General features: G+C 41.0%; 1 protein-coding gene across 6 annotated transcripts in view; it reads left to right on the top strand.

Annotated features, from left to right (window-relative positions):
• jade1 (jade family PHD finger 1) overlaps positions 1-11,630 on the top strand; it is a 17,200-nt gene extending 5,570 nt beyond the window's left edge. For all 6 annotated transcript variants that reach the window (XM_016679936.1, XM_007568599.2, XM_016679937.1 and 3 more), the window contains 8 exons: positions 2,365-2,522; positions 3,497-3,681; positions 4,969-5,180; positions 6,135-6,302; positions 6,424-6,540; positions 7,432-7,911; positions 9,459-9,576; positions 9,740-11,630. In XM_016679936.1, coding sequence (XP_016535422.1) covers positions 2,365-2,522; positions 3,497-3,681; positions 4,969-5,180; positions 6,135-6,302; positions 6,424-6,540; positions 7,432-7,911; positions 9,459-9,576; positions 9,740-10,788 — 2,487 coding nt within the window. In that variant the 3' untranslated portion in view covers positions 10,789-11,630. The remainder of the gene's footprint in view (positions 1-2,364; positions 2,523-3,496; positions 3,682-4,968; positions 5,181-6,134; positions 6,303-6,423; positions 6,541-7,431; positions 7,912-9,458; positions 9,577-9,739) is intronic.

The raw sequence follows: 11,630 nt of genomic DNA, 5'->3' as shown, positions 1-11,630 counted from the left end.
TACATATATATATATCACAATTTGTTATGATAAAATATAATCTGTTTTAAATCCTGATTATAGATGTTATTTGTCATGCTCATCTTTCAAATTCATCAAGCTGCTTCGCTTTTCAACCGCAAAATGAACAAGTTTCTGGCAGCCTGCTGAGGAGGACTCTGCTGCAAAAATACTTACAAACTCATAGCCAGCTAAAGTCAGAACATATTTACTATTCACTAATAATTATCGAATGGTGAATAAAAGTGAGAAAAAAACATTCTAAAAAGTTACATACTTTCTAGCATTGTCTGTTTTCAAAGCGGTTCCCCACTGTAGGTGGACGATATGGACTTAGGATTTTATCACAGTGCCTTTTTGTACTATCGTGATAACAATGAAATTGATGATAAACTATTTCTTACTACTTTTTTTAGGTAACCGTATGCCTGTGACTGCATAGTGTTACAAACACAAATACTGCTTTTGGAAAACATTTCCATTTAAATCAGGCCTGTTACTTAAAAAAAGTGTCATTTGTATCACAGTAAACTTTTTAAAATCATAGTATTAAATTGAATAAATTTTTTTAAAGCTTTCATAGAACAGAGATATATTCTTATCTTTTTTATCAATTGGAATTTATCAACACAGCAATAAATTCAAATTCTTAACACGAGAAATTGATCACAATAATTGATAAACAATACAACAAATGCTCCTCCCAAAAGCTAATGCTGTTGGCATGGATAGCATGGAAAAGTTTGGGAACCTCTGCACTGTGTTAGAATGACGCATAATCATGTGACTTAAATCCTATTGAGTCATTGTTAACGCTTTAAAAAAGTCACTGGATTCTCTAAAGCCAATGTGGCTGAACTTCAAAGTATTTAGCAAACAGAATGAATAAATAGCTACCAGACACAGCTGCTGTAGACAGGCACAGTGCAGTGAAAGGCACCCATTTACATTTTATAACTTGGCTGATCTGCTGACCTATACTAGTAAAAAACTTTAACTTATTCTAATTCTACCATAAGGTCCAAAATAATCCACAGATATGTGGTTGTAACTCGACAAAATGGGATAGTTTGTTAATGCCCTTTATTGAAACATCAGTAAAATGAGACTCTGTTTTGTTCCACTGGTTTTACTGGCCATACACCAGGACTCACTATCTAAGATAGGACTCACTATCTAAGATAGTGAGTCCTGGTGTATGGCCAGGGTTTCCATAAGTGGGATGAAGGGTCCCACTCATGGAAACATTTCTCCTGTTATCTGCTCCACAGTCTGTAGTCAGTTCCCTGCAAGCCCCAGCCAATTAAATTAAAGCACAGCAATAGCTCCTCCCGTTTCAGCGTTCTGGTTGGTTAATCCACACAGCGCAGGATTCAAACACTTTGGCTTTAGTTTTTAACCGTTTTGAGGTTTTAGGTTTGCTCAGAGTGGTACAGGCAGACATAAACAAGTTTTAAATACTATAATCAGCTCACATAGTCACACCTCAGAGGACTATAGACATGTTGCATGTTATTGTTTACATCTGGAAATTTCATGCATGCGCATAATGCTGGAGGGCAAAAATTGTGGACAGAAATTTCATTTATTTTCTGTCCACAGCTGTGGTAGAGCAATTGTTAACAAAATGAAACCTGGACATTTAGGTGTTATTAATTAAGTGCAGTACACCACCACAAATTGAAAATAACGCAGAAAAGCAGAAAACAACTGAAAACCACTGGTATTCTACACACAGATGCGTTTCCATAGAAACTGACTGTCGACAGCTCAGTTGGCCGATAGATCAGAGATTAAATTCCATCAGGATTCAACACGAAAAAATCGTTCCAACATTTACCATACAAATGACACTCAGTCTGTTTCAGTTTCATGTTTTCAGGCTCGATGTTTACGTTGCGATTATTAGTAAGTAAATTGTCTGAATACAGTAATTTAAACATCTGCTCTACTGATGGTCTGTCAGAGAGTACGACTTTTTTCTTTCCTTCTTTTTTAACTGTACCTAAACACACTGATTTCTGCAGCACATCTTCATGTTAAAATTGTCAAAGTCAAGCTAGCATAACTGATCTACTTCCCTCTTCCTTGCTATTTTTAATTTTATTCAAACTTTTTCCTGACCGATGAACTGTGATGCCCTCAGACAAAATTTTTCCTTTATCTATCACACATACATTTAAGATTCACCGCGTTATGTTGACAACATAACCAATGATAATCGTTGATGGCGATCAGCTTTTTGGCCTCTGACAGGGAGCTGGGGGGCGTGATGTCATGTTGTAATGCGTCTATAGGAGGAAAGCAGGGCTGGATAAAACTGTTTTTAAAATGCAAGGTGATAATTCTCCTTCTGTCTGGCAGGTTTTTAGGACAGACTTCATCACAGCTATGAAATTACACGACTCGTACCAGCTGAATCCAGAGGATTACTATGTCTTGGCTGATCCATGGAGGCAGGAGTGGGAGAAAGGTGTCCAGGTCCCTGTGAGCCCCCAGTCCATTCCCCAGCCTGTGACCAGGTAGGCAAACCGCTGCTGGGAGTCTCTGTTTATCCGTCATCTTCTGTCTGGGGCTGGGCGATCAACCCTTTTAGCAGTTTACCAAAGTACTGGATTTTGAAGATTTAATTTTAGGAAAATCTGGATTTTTTCCCCACCTATGCTCTCCTTGGGTTTCCATATTTAAAAGTGATGTCAGCACGGCCAGGGCCGCCATCTTGTTTGACAAGCATGTTTTACAGCTTCTGGTTATTTGGACTTTGACTTCAGGCCAGCTCTATAACACACTGTTAGGGCCAGGTTAAGAGTTTTATTTTTTTAATTACGAGGATAAAGCCATAACATTAGGAGAACAGAGCAGTACTTTTATGAGAACTACTATAAAAGTAACAATTAAAATGAGGAATGTTGAGCATCTTATACTTTTGTATAAGTTTTACAGATAATAATCAATAGAAATACTTCATCTTTTAACACGTCAGCATCAAATTATTATGAGCAGCAGAACTTTAAAACCATTTTGTAAACAACTGAGTCCATTTCAAAGAACCACAAACTGAGTTGGTCACATCAGATCCTGATAACTGTCCAAACGTTTCTCATTAAAATAACTTTTTCTTGAAATTTGAAAAGTTTTTTTTATCACTATATTCTTGAAATTGAGCAAAATTTCTCATAGGTTGGTGCTAATACTCCGCCGTACAACTCACTGAAGGGATAACTGAAATTAAAGCAATTATTTGATCATATTTTCTTTCATTATTTGTTTTTATAGAAAAGAAAGAAAGCAAAAAAATAAAATACATCACTTGGCATAAAAAAATAATAGATTTTATTTTTAAGCTCACTCTACTTTCATCTCCTGGTGTTTTCAGCAAATTTGAATTAGAAAACCAGTTCAACTGGATTTTTGTCTAACATTTACTATATCATGGGTGTACATAGTTTTTCCACACTTTTCCATGTTGGTAGATAACTTGTTGTTTGTTGCTCAGAGTTCTGGCGGAGAAGGGGAAGGAGGTGATGTTCATCAGGCCTAAGAAGCTGATCCGAACGTCGGGCACGGAGGCGCTGGGCTACGTGGACATCCGGACGCTGGCGGATGGGATGTGCCGCTACGACCTGAACGAAGAAGACGTGGCCTGGCTGCACATAATCAACGAGGAGTTTGCACAGATGGGTGAGCTGCGGACTCCACAGAACAGTCCAGAAATCTATATGATCAATAATATGAAAAACAAAAACTGACTGATTCACATTTGAGCAAACAGTAAAGCTGATGCATCTGTAACAGAGCAAACCTCCCACATGACGTCAGCTAACGCTATCTAGCTAATCATTAGCTTCAGAGACGGTCTGAGCTCCCCTGCCGAGTTGCGCTTCCCCTCGGTGAAGTCCTGAACCTCGCAGCGCTCCACTCACCGATTATCACAAGAAAATGTTAATCTGCCGACGACTCAGTCAACAAAATAAACCTCCATTACTCCTCCGTCTATTTGTAAAGATACTGAAGGCTGATGCAGCTAAAAACTAACCCTGATTTTTACTGCACCACATCCATGCTTGATTGGAAACAATTCATTTTTAGTCTGCACTCAGTTTTTATTTGTCCCTTATGAGTAAAATTACAAGTAAAAATAGTGAATTAACTAATGGAAACACATGCTGGAGATCAGTGTAATAAAATGTAGTAAAATTACATTTATGGAAGTGTGATCAAAAAAACACGCTTCCTTAAATTATATTAATATTTTTTTAAGTGTTATCTTGACTGTTTTTAAGCGTATCTTTATAACATATTTTTCCAAACAAGGGTTGACTTGTTCCCTACTTGTTGGTTTTTGCTCTAAATAAGCAACTGAAAATGTTATCATTTTACATAATTAATTGTATTTTTGCTCATAATATAAAGAACCCTGTTCCTTCAAAAAAATGTTTCCACTGCATCAAAAATAGTATCGGATGTTATTAGTTTCAGTATTAGTATCAAATTTTAGTATTGTGTCGATCCTGCTCTGACGCTGCTCACTTTTATTTTTTTGCATTCTAAAATAACTTCATATATTTGCATTTTGTTTTTCTACTGTGAGAACATCTGAATGTTTCCACAGAAAGGATCGATTTTATGCTGGGATTTGGATATGCTGTAATATAAATATAGTTTTCTTCGGCTACAGATTTACAGGTTCTAATTTTTGGCAAAGTCGATAAATCACTGAGAAACAAACACAAACATATGCATGTTTGTGTTAATAACCATATCCTAGGTTATCGTAGAACCGGTGATAATGGTTTGTTTATAGTCCAGACTTTACAGTAATGGATGGTGAACCTTGTTCCCGTCCTTCAGCTGGAAACTTACCATCTGTTAGATGGGTTTCCGTTTCTTTCATGACATCCAATAAAACCAAGACGCACACATAACAAGGAGAAGCTGATTCTCACCAGCATGTGGCGCTGTTTGCAGCCGTGCCGCCGCTGGACGAGAACACCATGGAGAGAGTCATGGAGGAGTTTGAGCACTGCTGCCACGAAAACATGACCCACGCCATGGAGACGGAGGAAGGGCTGGGCATCGAGTACGACGAGGACGTGGTGTGTGACGTTTGTCAGTCGCCGGACGGAGAGGACAACAACGAGATGGTGTTCTGCGACAAGTGTAACATCTGCGTTCACCAGGTCAGAGGTCAACACCGGAACCACTGAAGGCAGAGTCCAACCTCAAGGTTTATATTAGGGCTGGACAATAAATTATTAATAATATATAGTAATAGACACATGATCGATATCGATAGATAATACATCTGATAGAATAATCAATATATAGAATAGTCACTGAACTCTGATCCAGAACCGCACAGCATTCTGGGAGACGTAGGCAGAGGAAAGGCTTTAGCCCCTCGATCTCTAGGCCAGCTAAGCAAGGTCAGCTACCTCACTCTGTGGTTACCTAGCAACTAGGTAAGCAGTCCTAATTGCTAAAAAATAAAAAACAACGCAGTGGATGAAACAGGAAGCGTCACGCCTCTAGTTTGGCTTTATGTCACTTATTTAAACAAAAACAAAAACGAATCAATAATTATCTAAATCGATTGATACAAAACACTTATCTCATGATAGATTTTAGAACCATATCGTCCAGGCCCACTTCATATAGTTCTTACTTTTTTTTTTTTTTTTTTTACAAATGAACATTTAAAATGTAAAAGGTGTGTCGCTCATATTTCTTTGAAAGCTGGCCTTGATTTTCAGATTTGGTTGTAAAATGTTTACAGAGGCCATTCCTCATTTTTCACCTTGAAATGATGGACTCTGTTAAAAAATCCTGGTAGATGTATTTTAATTTTGGTACATTTATTTGTTGTTAACGAGCTTTTATGTTTCCAAGAAATCTGGATATATTTGGTTTGTTTTGTAAAGACAGCAGAATCTGAAACATGACCTCAATACTGAAGGTATTCATGGTCAAAACTTCACAGTTTTAGGAACATTAGAGAAGTTATTTTGTCACCCAGAGGAGCTTTTATTTCAGCTTTGGTGAACATTACCATAAAGTAAATATTTATCTTATTTTGATTTAATCGTGTGTGTGTTTTGAATTCCTCCCTGTTTTCCGGTCGTGTTTCTGACCAGGCATGCTACGGCATCCAGAAAGTCCCAAAAGGCAGCTGGCTGTGTCGGATCTGCGCGCTCGGCATCCTCCCAAAGTGCCAGGTGTGTCCTAAGAAGGGCGGAGCCATGAAGCCGACCCGCAGCGGAACCAAGTGGGTTCATGTCAGCTGTGCCTTGTGGATCCCAGAGGTGAAAGCTCCATCAATCCTACTTATTCCGTTAATCTTCTGGGGTGTCTTTTTGTAATTATTTCTTTTTTATTCATATAAACTTGTGCTCGCATGTGGTTGTGTGTATCTGTGCGTTCCAGGTGAGCATTGGGAATCCAGAGAAGATGGAGCCGATCACCAATGTGTCCCACATTCCCAGCAACAGATGGGCTCTGATCTGCTGCCTGTGTAAGGAGAAGACCGGAGCCTGCATCCAGGTGGGCGTCTCCAACCCAACCAGCCTGACTGCAGTTTTTATTCATACTATGTGATATTCTTATTTTCTCATAGACTGAATTTTGCATATTCATTAACTTTGAACCATAATCATCAAAATTATGAAAGCCTTGAATTAGGGAGGATTATTTTAGTAATCGATTATTCTGACGATTAATCAAATAAAAACATTGCTGCGTTCTGTAAATTTTTCAATTAAATTTTTTGATACAATTTTAGAAATGCACTAAAGATCCGAATAAACAAGTTAGTTTTTTAAATACGAAAATAAACACATTTTGTTGTCTAAAATTGCTTTTTTTGTTTTGTTTTGCAAACTCTTGATCATCTGCAGCTGAAACAAAAATCCTCTGCCTTTTCTGCTTGACATAAAATCAGTACAGTGTGGAGCTCATCTATTGTTTTTTGGATTAACCCATTAATAACCGAGTAGCAAAAGAATCTTAGTGGGACATTTTGTATTTTACAGAATTTGAACCAGGTGAAGCTAAAACTGCCACAGAGGAGTTCTGGGTAGAACATATGTGCAGACAAATGTTTCTATTTTATCTTAAGTGCAAAGTGTGTATATATTTATATAGTATAATTTTAGATTAGTTACTGCTCTGAGTGTGTTGTTCTTTCAGCAAATAGCCTTTCTGTTGAGTCTGTGCTCCAGTTAACTATCAGTTCCTAAATTAGTCGACGATTATTTTAATAACGATTAATCATTTCAGCCCTAGCTTGAAATATTTCACTGTTTTGAATCTGTTTAATATGCAATCTATATATAGTGAGCAAATGGTTTTGCTGCAGAATGAATGCTGTCTTTAATGAATGTAGCTTCTGGCATCAGTCCGTCTGAATCTGTTTCATTGCCATTTGCTCTCCAGTGCTCCGCAAAAAACTGCAGGACTGCCTTCCACGTGACCTGCGGCCTCCACGCCAACCTGGAAATGAACACCATCCTCACGGAGGACGACGAGGTGAAGTTCAAGTCGTACTGCCCCAAACACTCCGGTTTCCAGGGCGACCCGGCGGAGGACGAAGGGAAGGAGGGCACACGGGACCGCAAGGGCCGGGCGAACAGCGACCAGGAGAAGAGGGTCAACCTCCGCAAGCTGAAGCTGCAGGAGATGGAGGAGGAGTTCTACCAGTTTGTGGACGTGGAGGAGGTGGCCAAGAGCCTGAAGCTGGCGCCTGAGGTGGTGGACTTCGTCTACCAGTACTGGAAGCTGAAGCGCAAAGCCAACTTCAACCAGCAGCTGCTCACCCCCAAGAAGGACGAGGAGGAGAGCCTGGCCCGGCGGGAGCAGGAGGTGCTGCTGCGGCGCCTGCAGCTCTTCACACACCTCAGGCAGGACCTGGAGAGGGTAGGTCTCCACTTGCTCCTGACGAAGACTCACAGGGTGGCCGGCGGCAGCAGAGGCGGGGTTATAAACGGGAGGAAGTATCACAGAAACATCTGAAAATAAATCAAGTTTTTCAGCACGACGTGTTCCTTGTGAGTTATAAACTAGATTGAGAAGGGACAGCAGCTCCAAAGGAAGAGAGAGAAAAAAAACTGCTTTGCTTTTCTGTTTGTGACGGAATATTTTACAGCAGACAGGAAGCAGTCAGATTTCAGCATTTACAATGTTTCTGCCCAACCTTCCTGCAGTTGGCTGCCATTCATAACACTGGGATACAAAAAAATATTTTAGGAAGTTCTGTTTTTTCAACTGAATTGTGACTATTTTGCACCACAGGATCCAAAAGTGACATCCATTTTTCTCAATCAGGTCAGGCTTTTATTCTGAATTTATTTAGAGAAATTTGATCTTCTGACTAAATTACATTTTTGTGACATTATCAGTTCATTTCCATTCATATTTCTCATCCAAAAAATTATTAATAAAATGCTGTTAATCAAATGTATTAATTAAATGCTACAAACTTGGATTTCTATAAATTGAATAATAAACACTAAGATTAAGTACATATAAATTGAACATTTCGTCTTCATTGTGCTAAATTCTCCGTCTCTTTTCTGCTCTGATGGAATCTCTCCTCCTGCTCATCACTCATTGATCAGATTCTCAGGAAACTGATCCAGATGTTTGAACAAGTCATGCATTTTGATACTCATGTTGCTCCATAGTTCAGAAAGTTGACCTGATTGAGCAAAACCAAAGTGATTTTTGGATTCATCTCATTAAAATGACCCTAAAACAGTTGAAAAACCCCAGACTTCTTGGCTGTTGACCAGTGTTATTTATAGTGGGATCAGGGGTGACGTTTCACAGTGTGAGTTGGAGTCTCTTAACATCTTATATCAGTATGGTTAGCATTAGCATCTTTATTAACTTGGAAATTGCCAAATCCATTGTGGTCCACATGGACCATGGTCTATAAACCCTAAGGCTCATGTTGGGTTTAACATTATTTTGATTCAACCAAGATTATCATTGAAAGGAAATGAGTCAGGGATCTCAAAAGATGATTAAAGGCGGGTCTTAACGTTGTCAATCATGCTTGTGTACGCTTTGCTAAATGTTCTGATGTCAGAAAAGCAACTAACCACTCCAGAAAAACCGTTTATCTGCTACCATCTGTGGCCATGCTAACTCAACTTAGCATTTTTGTGTGAAAAGCTTGTTCATGAGCTTGATTGACAGCGCCAAGACCCTCCTCCTTGCTCTGATTGGTTGTTTCTTTTATCGAGAGCCGTTCATTTCTACAGATGGCAATAGTAGCACTGGAACGGGCTAGACTTTTTTTCTTTTTTAAACAAATGTAAACCAAAAAAAAAAAGCCCCAACATATTTTTTATAAAAGCTAGGTCCTGCAGCTTTAACAGTGTGTTAGCTTGACCTTACTGTCCGTTCAGAAGAGGGAGTGTGTGCTGTGGAAACGCTGACTGTCGCTGCTCCTCCTGTAGGTGCGTAACCTGACCTACATGGTGACCCGGAGGGAGAAGATGAAGCGCTCGCTGTGTAAAGTCCAGGAGCAGATATTCCAGCACCAGGTCCGCCTGCTGGACCACGAGCTGCTCAACGGTGAGTCTTCTCCAACACATCCACAAGAGTCTCAGCAGAGGACCGCTGGTCAGCTGGACGTGTGTGGAATTCAGTTTGTGTGCTTCCCACTGAGCTAAAACTAAATATTTAACTGATAAAAGCTAACAGTCACACTGAAGCTGTGCATGGTTCTGTATTCCAGGTGAGCCCTCTGCTAAGGACCTGGAGAGGCTCTTCTCTCTGGGTTCCTTCTCCTCTGACGGCAGCCAGTCCGGCTCCTCCTGGAGTAACTCTGGTCTGAAGAGCAAGCGAAGTTCGCTAAAGCAGGAAAGGAGGAAAAGCCTGTCGGACTCTCCAAGCGTTCACAGGAAGGACAATGCCTGCAGCCTGCTGGACATTAAAGATAGCAAAAGCTCCCAAATCCAAGAGGCTCCGGCCACAGAGTCCAAAGGTGATGCCAAAGTCCACCAGCTTGAAGTGAGCAAGGAGAAGCCTTTCCTAAAGCTCCAGAAAGTAATTCAGGAACACGCCTCAGTCAAGTTGCACAAGCCCGAGAGCAGGAAGGGCCCCAGAAGAGAAACCCCGGCACCGGAGAATGAAGTACTGGGAAACCACAAGCAAGATCCAGAGCCGGAGGAGCGAGGGAGGAAGAGGAGGAGCGACATTTCCGAGAGCTTCCCCTGCCAGCTGAAGAACAAGTTCGGCTCCAAACATCTGGATAAAACCGTCTCCATCCGGCTGGTTGACATCAGAAACTCTGACTCTGACGAGTATTTATTTGACGATGCCACGACCAGACGGAGCGGCGCTTCGCTGGACGCGGCCCCCAACACTAAGTTTAAACCCAGCTCCGTTTCAGACTCCAAAGCCAACAGCTGGCTCAGAAAACCCACCAACGGCAGCTCCCACGCCCCTAACGGCTCGGCGTCCGGACACCTCAAAGGCTGGGGGAAGTTCCGGATCCCGAAGCGGGCCGACAAGCCTCCAAGTGCCACGCTGAGGGAGCGGGCAGAGCTGGAGCCGAGCAACCCGCTGCTCAGACCGCTCACCAACTCGACGGAGTCGGCGTACCCCAGAACACGGCTCCGGTCGGGTCCGGAGGCCGACGGCTACAGCTCCGACTCCAAGGCAGCAGACGGCGAGCTGGAGCCCTGCCTCAAGCGGTGCCACTCCCACGAGCTGAGGGGCGACTCGTCGCTGGGGCGTCGCTACGGCTCTGACATTATCCGCCGTGGCGTGCTAGCATCCTGATGGAGCGCATAAGCTACACTGCGCTAATCAGAAACGAATGACAGTCACTCTTTGTACCTTTATTTTGTCTAGAAATCATAAAATGGCTAAATGGAGGAAGGAAAAACAAACAAAAAAATAAACAGAGCTGATATTTATTTTTTATTTGTACTATAATGTAAAACTGGGAAATATTTGACTTTATTTTGAGCTAGTTAGTTTATTGAGTTTGTTTTTTGTTTAGGTAGAAACTTGTCAAGTTGCCACTTAAATCGCTTGCTCAGATATATACAAGCAAAAGCATCAACTAGAAAGATGTTGTGATTGTTGCTTGGGACCATAAGCTTTCAATGTCATTTGTGTTTAACATAGTATTACTAAAGCCGACTGAGTCTCTTGTACTCAGTCGGTCCAGCTCCAACATATAATCCTGATCCTGTCAGCCAGTAGAACTCTGTAGGTCTTTTGTTTTTTCTCCTTTTAACCAGGAATCATCAAATCTTCACAGCCAAAACCAGGAAGTCCAGCCGCCCCTTTTCTTAATATTTACTCTCACCAGGCTGCAGGCGTCACGCCGTATGAACTGGGAACCTACAGAGGAAATCAAAGAATGATGTTTTACACGTCATCAGCACTTAAGTGTAATTGAACTGCGATCGTATCCATCATGTGCCTAACTTTTATTTGAAGCGTTTGCACTACGAGAGGATGGCACAGGTGGGGGAGGCACGAGAAGAGATATTTTTACACTGAAAAATAATGACAGAAGCATTTTGTACCCTCGGCCGCTGCTGTACTACTGTTATGCAAAAGGAGTTTTTGTGAGGGGCTTGTTTTGAAGAGAAATAAAAAATACTCTTAAA

The sequence above is a fragment of the Poecilia formosa genome, unplaced genomic scaffold (assembly GCF_000485575.1).
Source record: "Poecilia formosa unplaced genomic scaffold, Poecilia_formosa-5.1.2 Scaffold227, whole genome shotgun sequence".
NCBI classification, from domain to species: domain Eukaryota; kingdom Metazoa; phylum Chordata; class Actinopteri; order Cyprinodontiformes; family Poeciliidae; genus Poecilia; species Poecilia formosa.
Note: the sequence above shows the minus strand (reverse complement) of the source record. Positions and strands in the feature narration are given on the sequence as shown.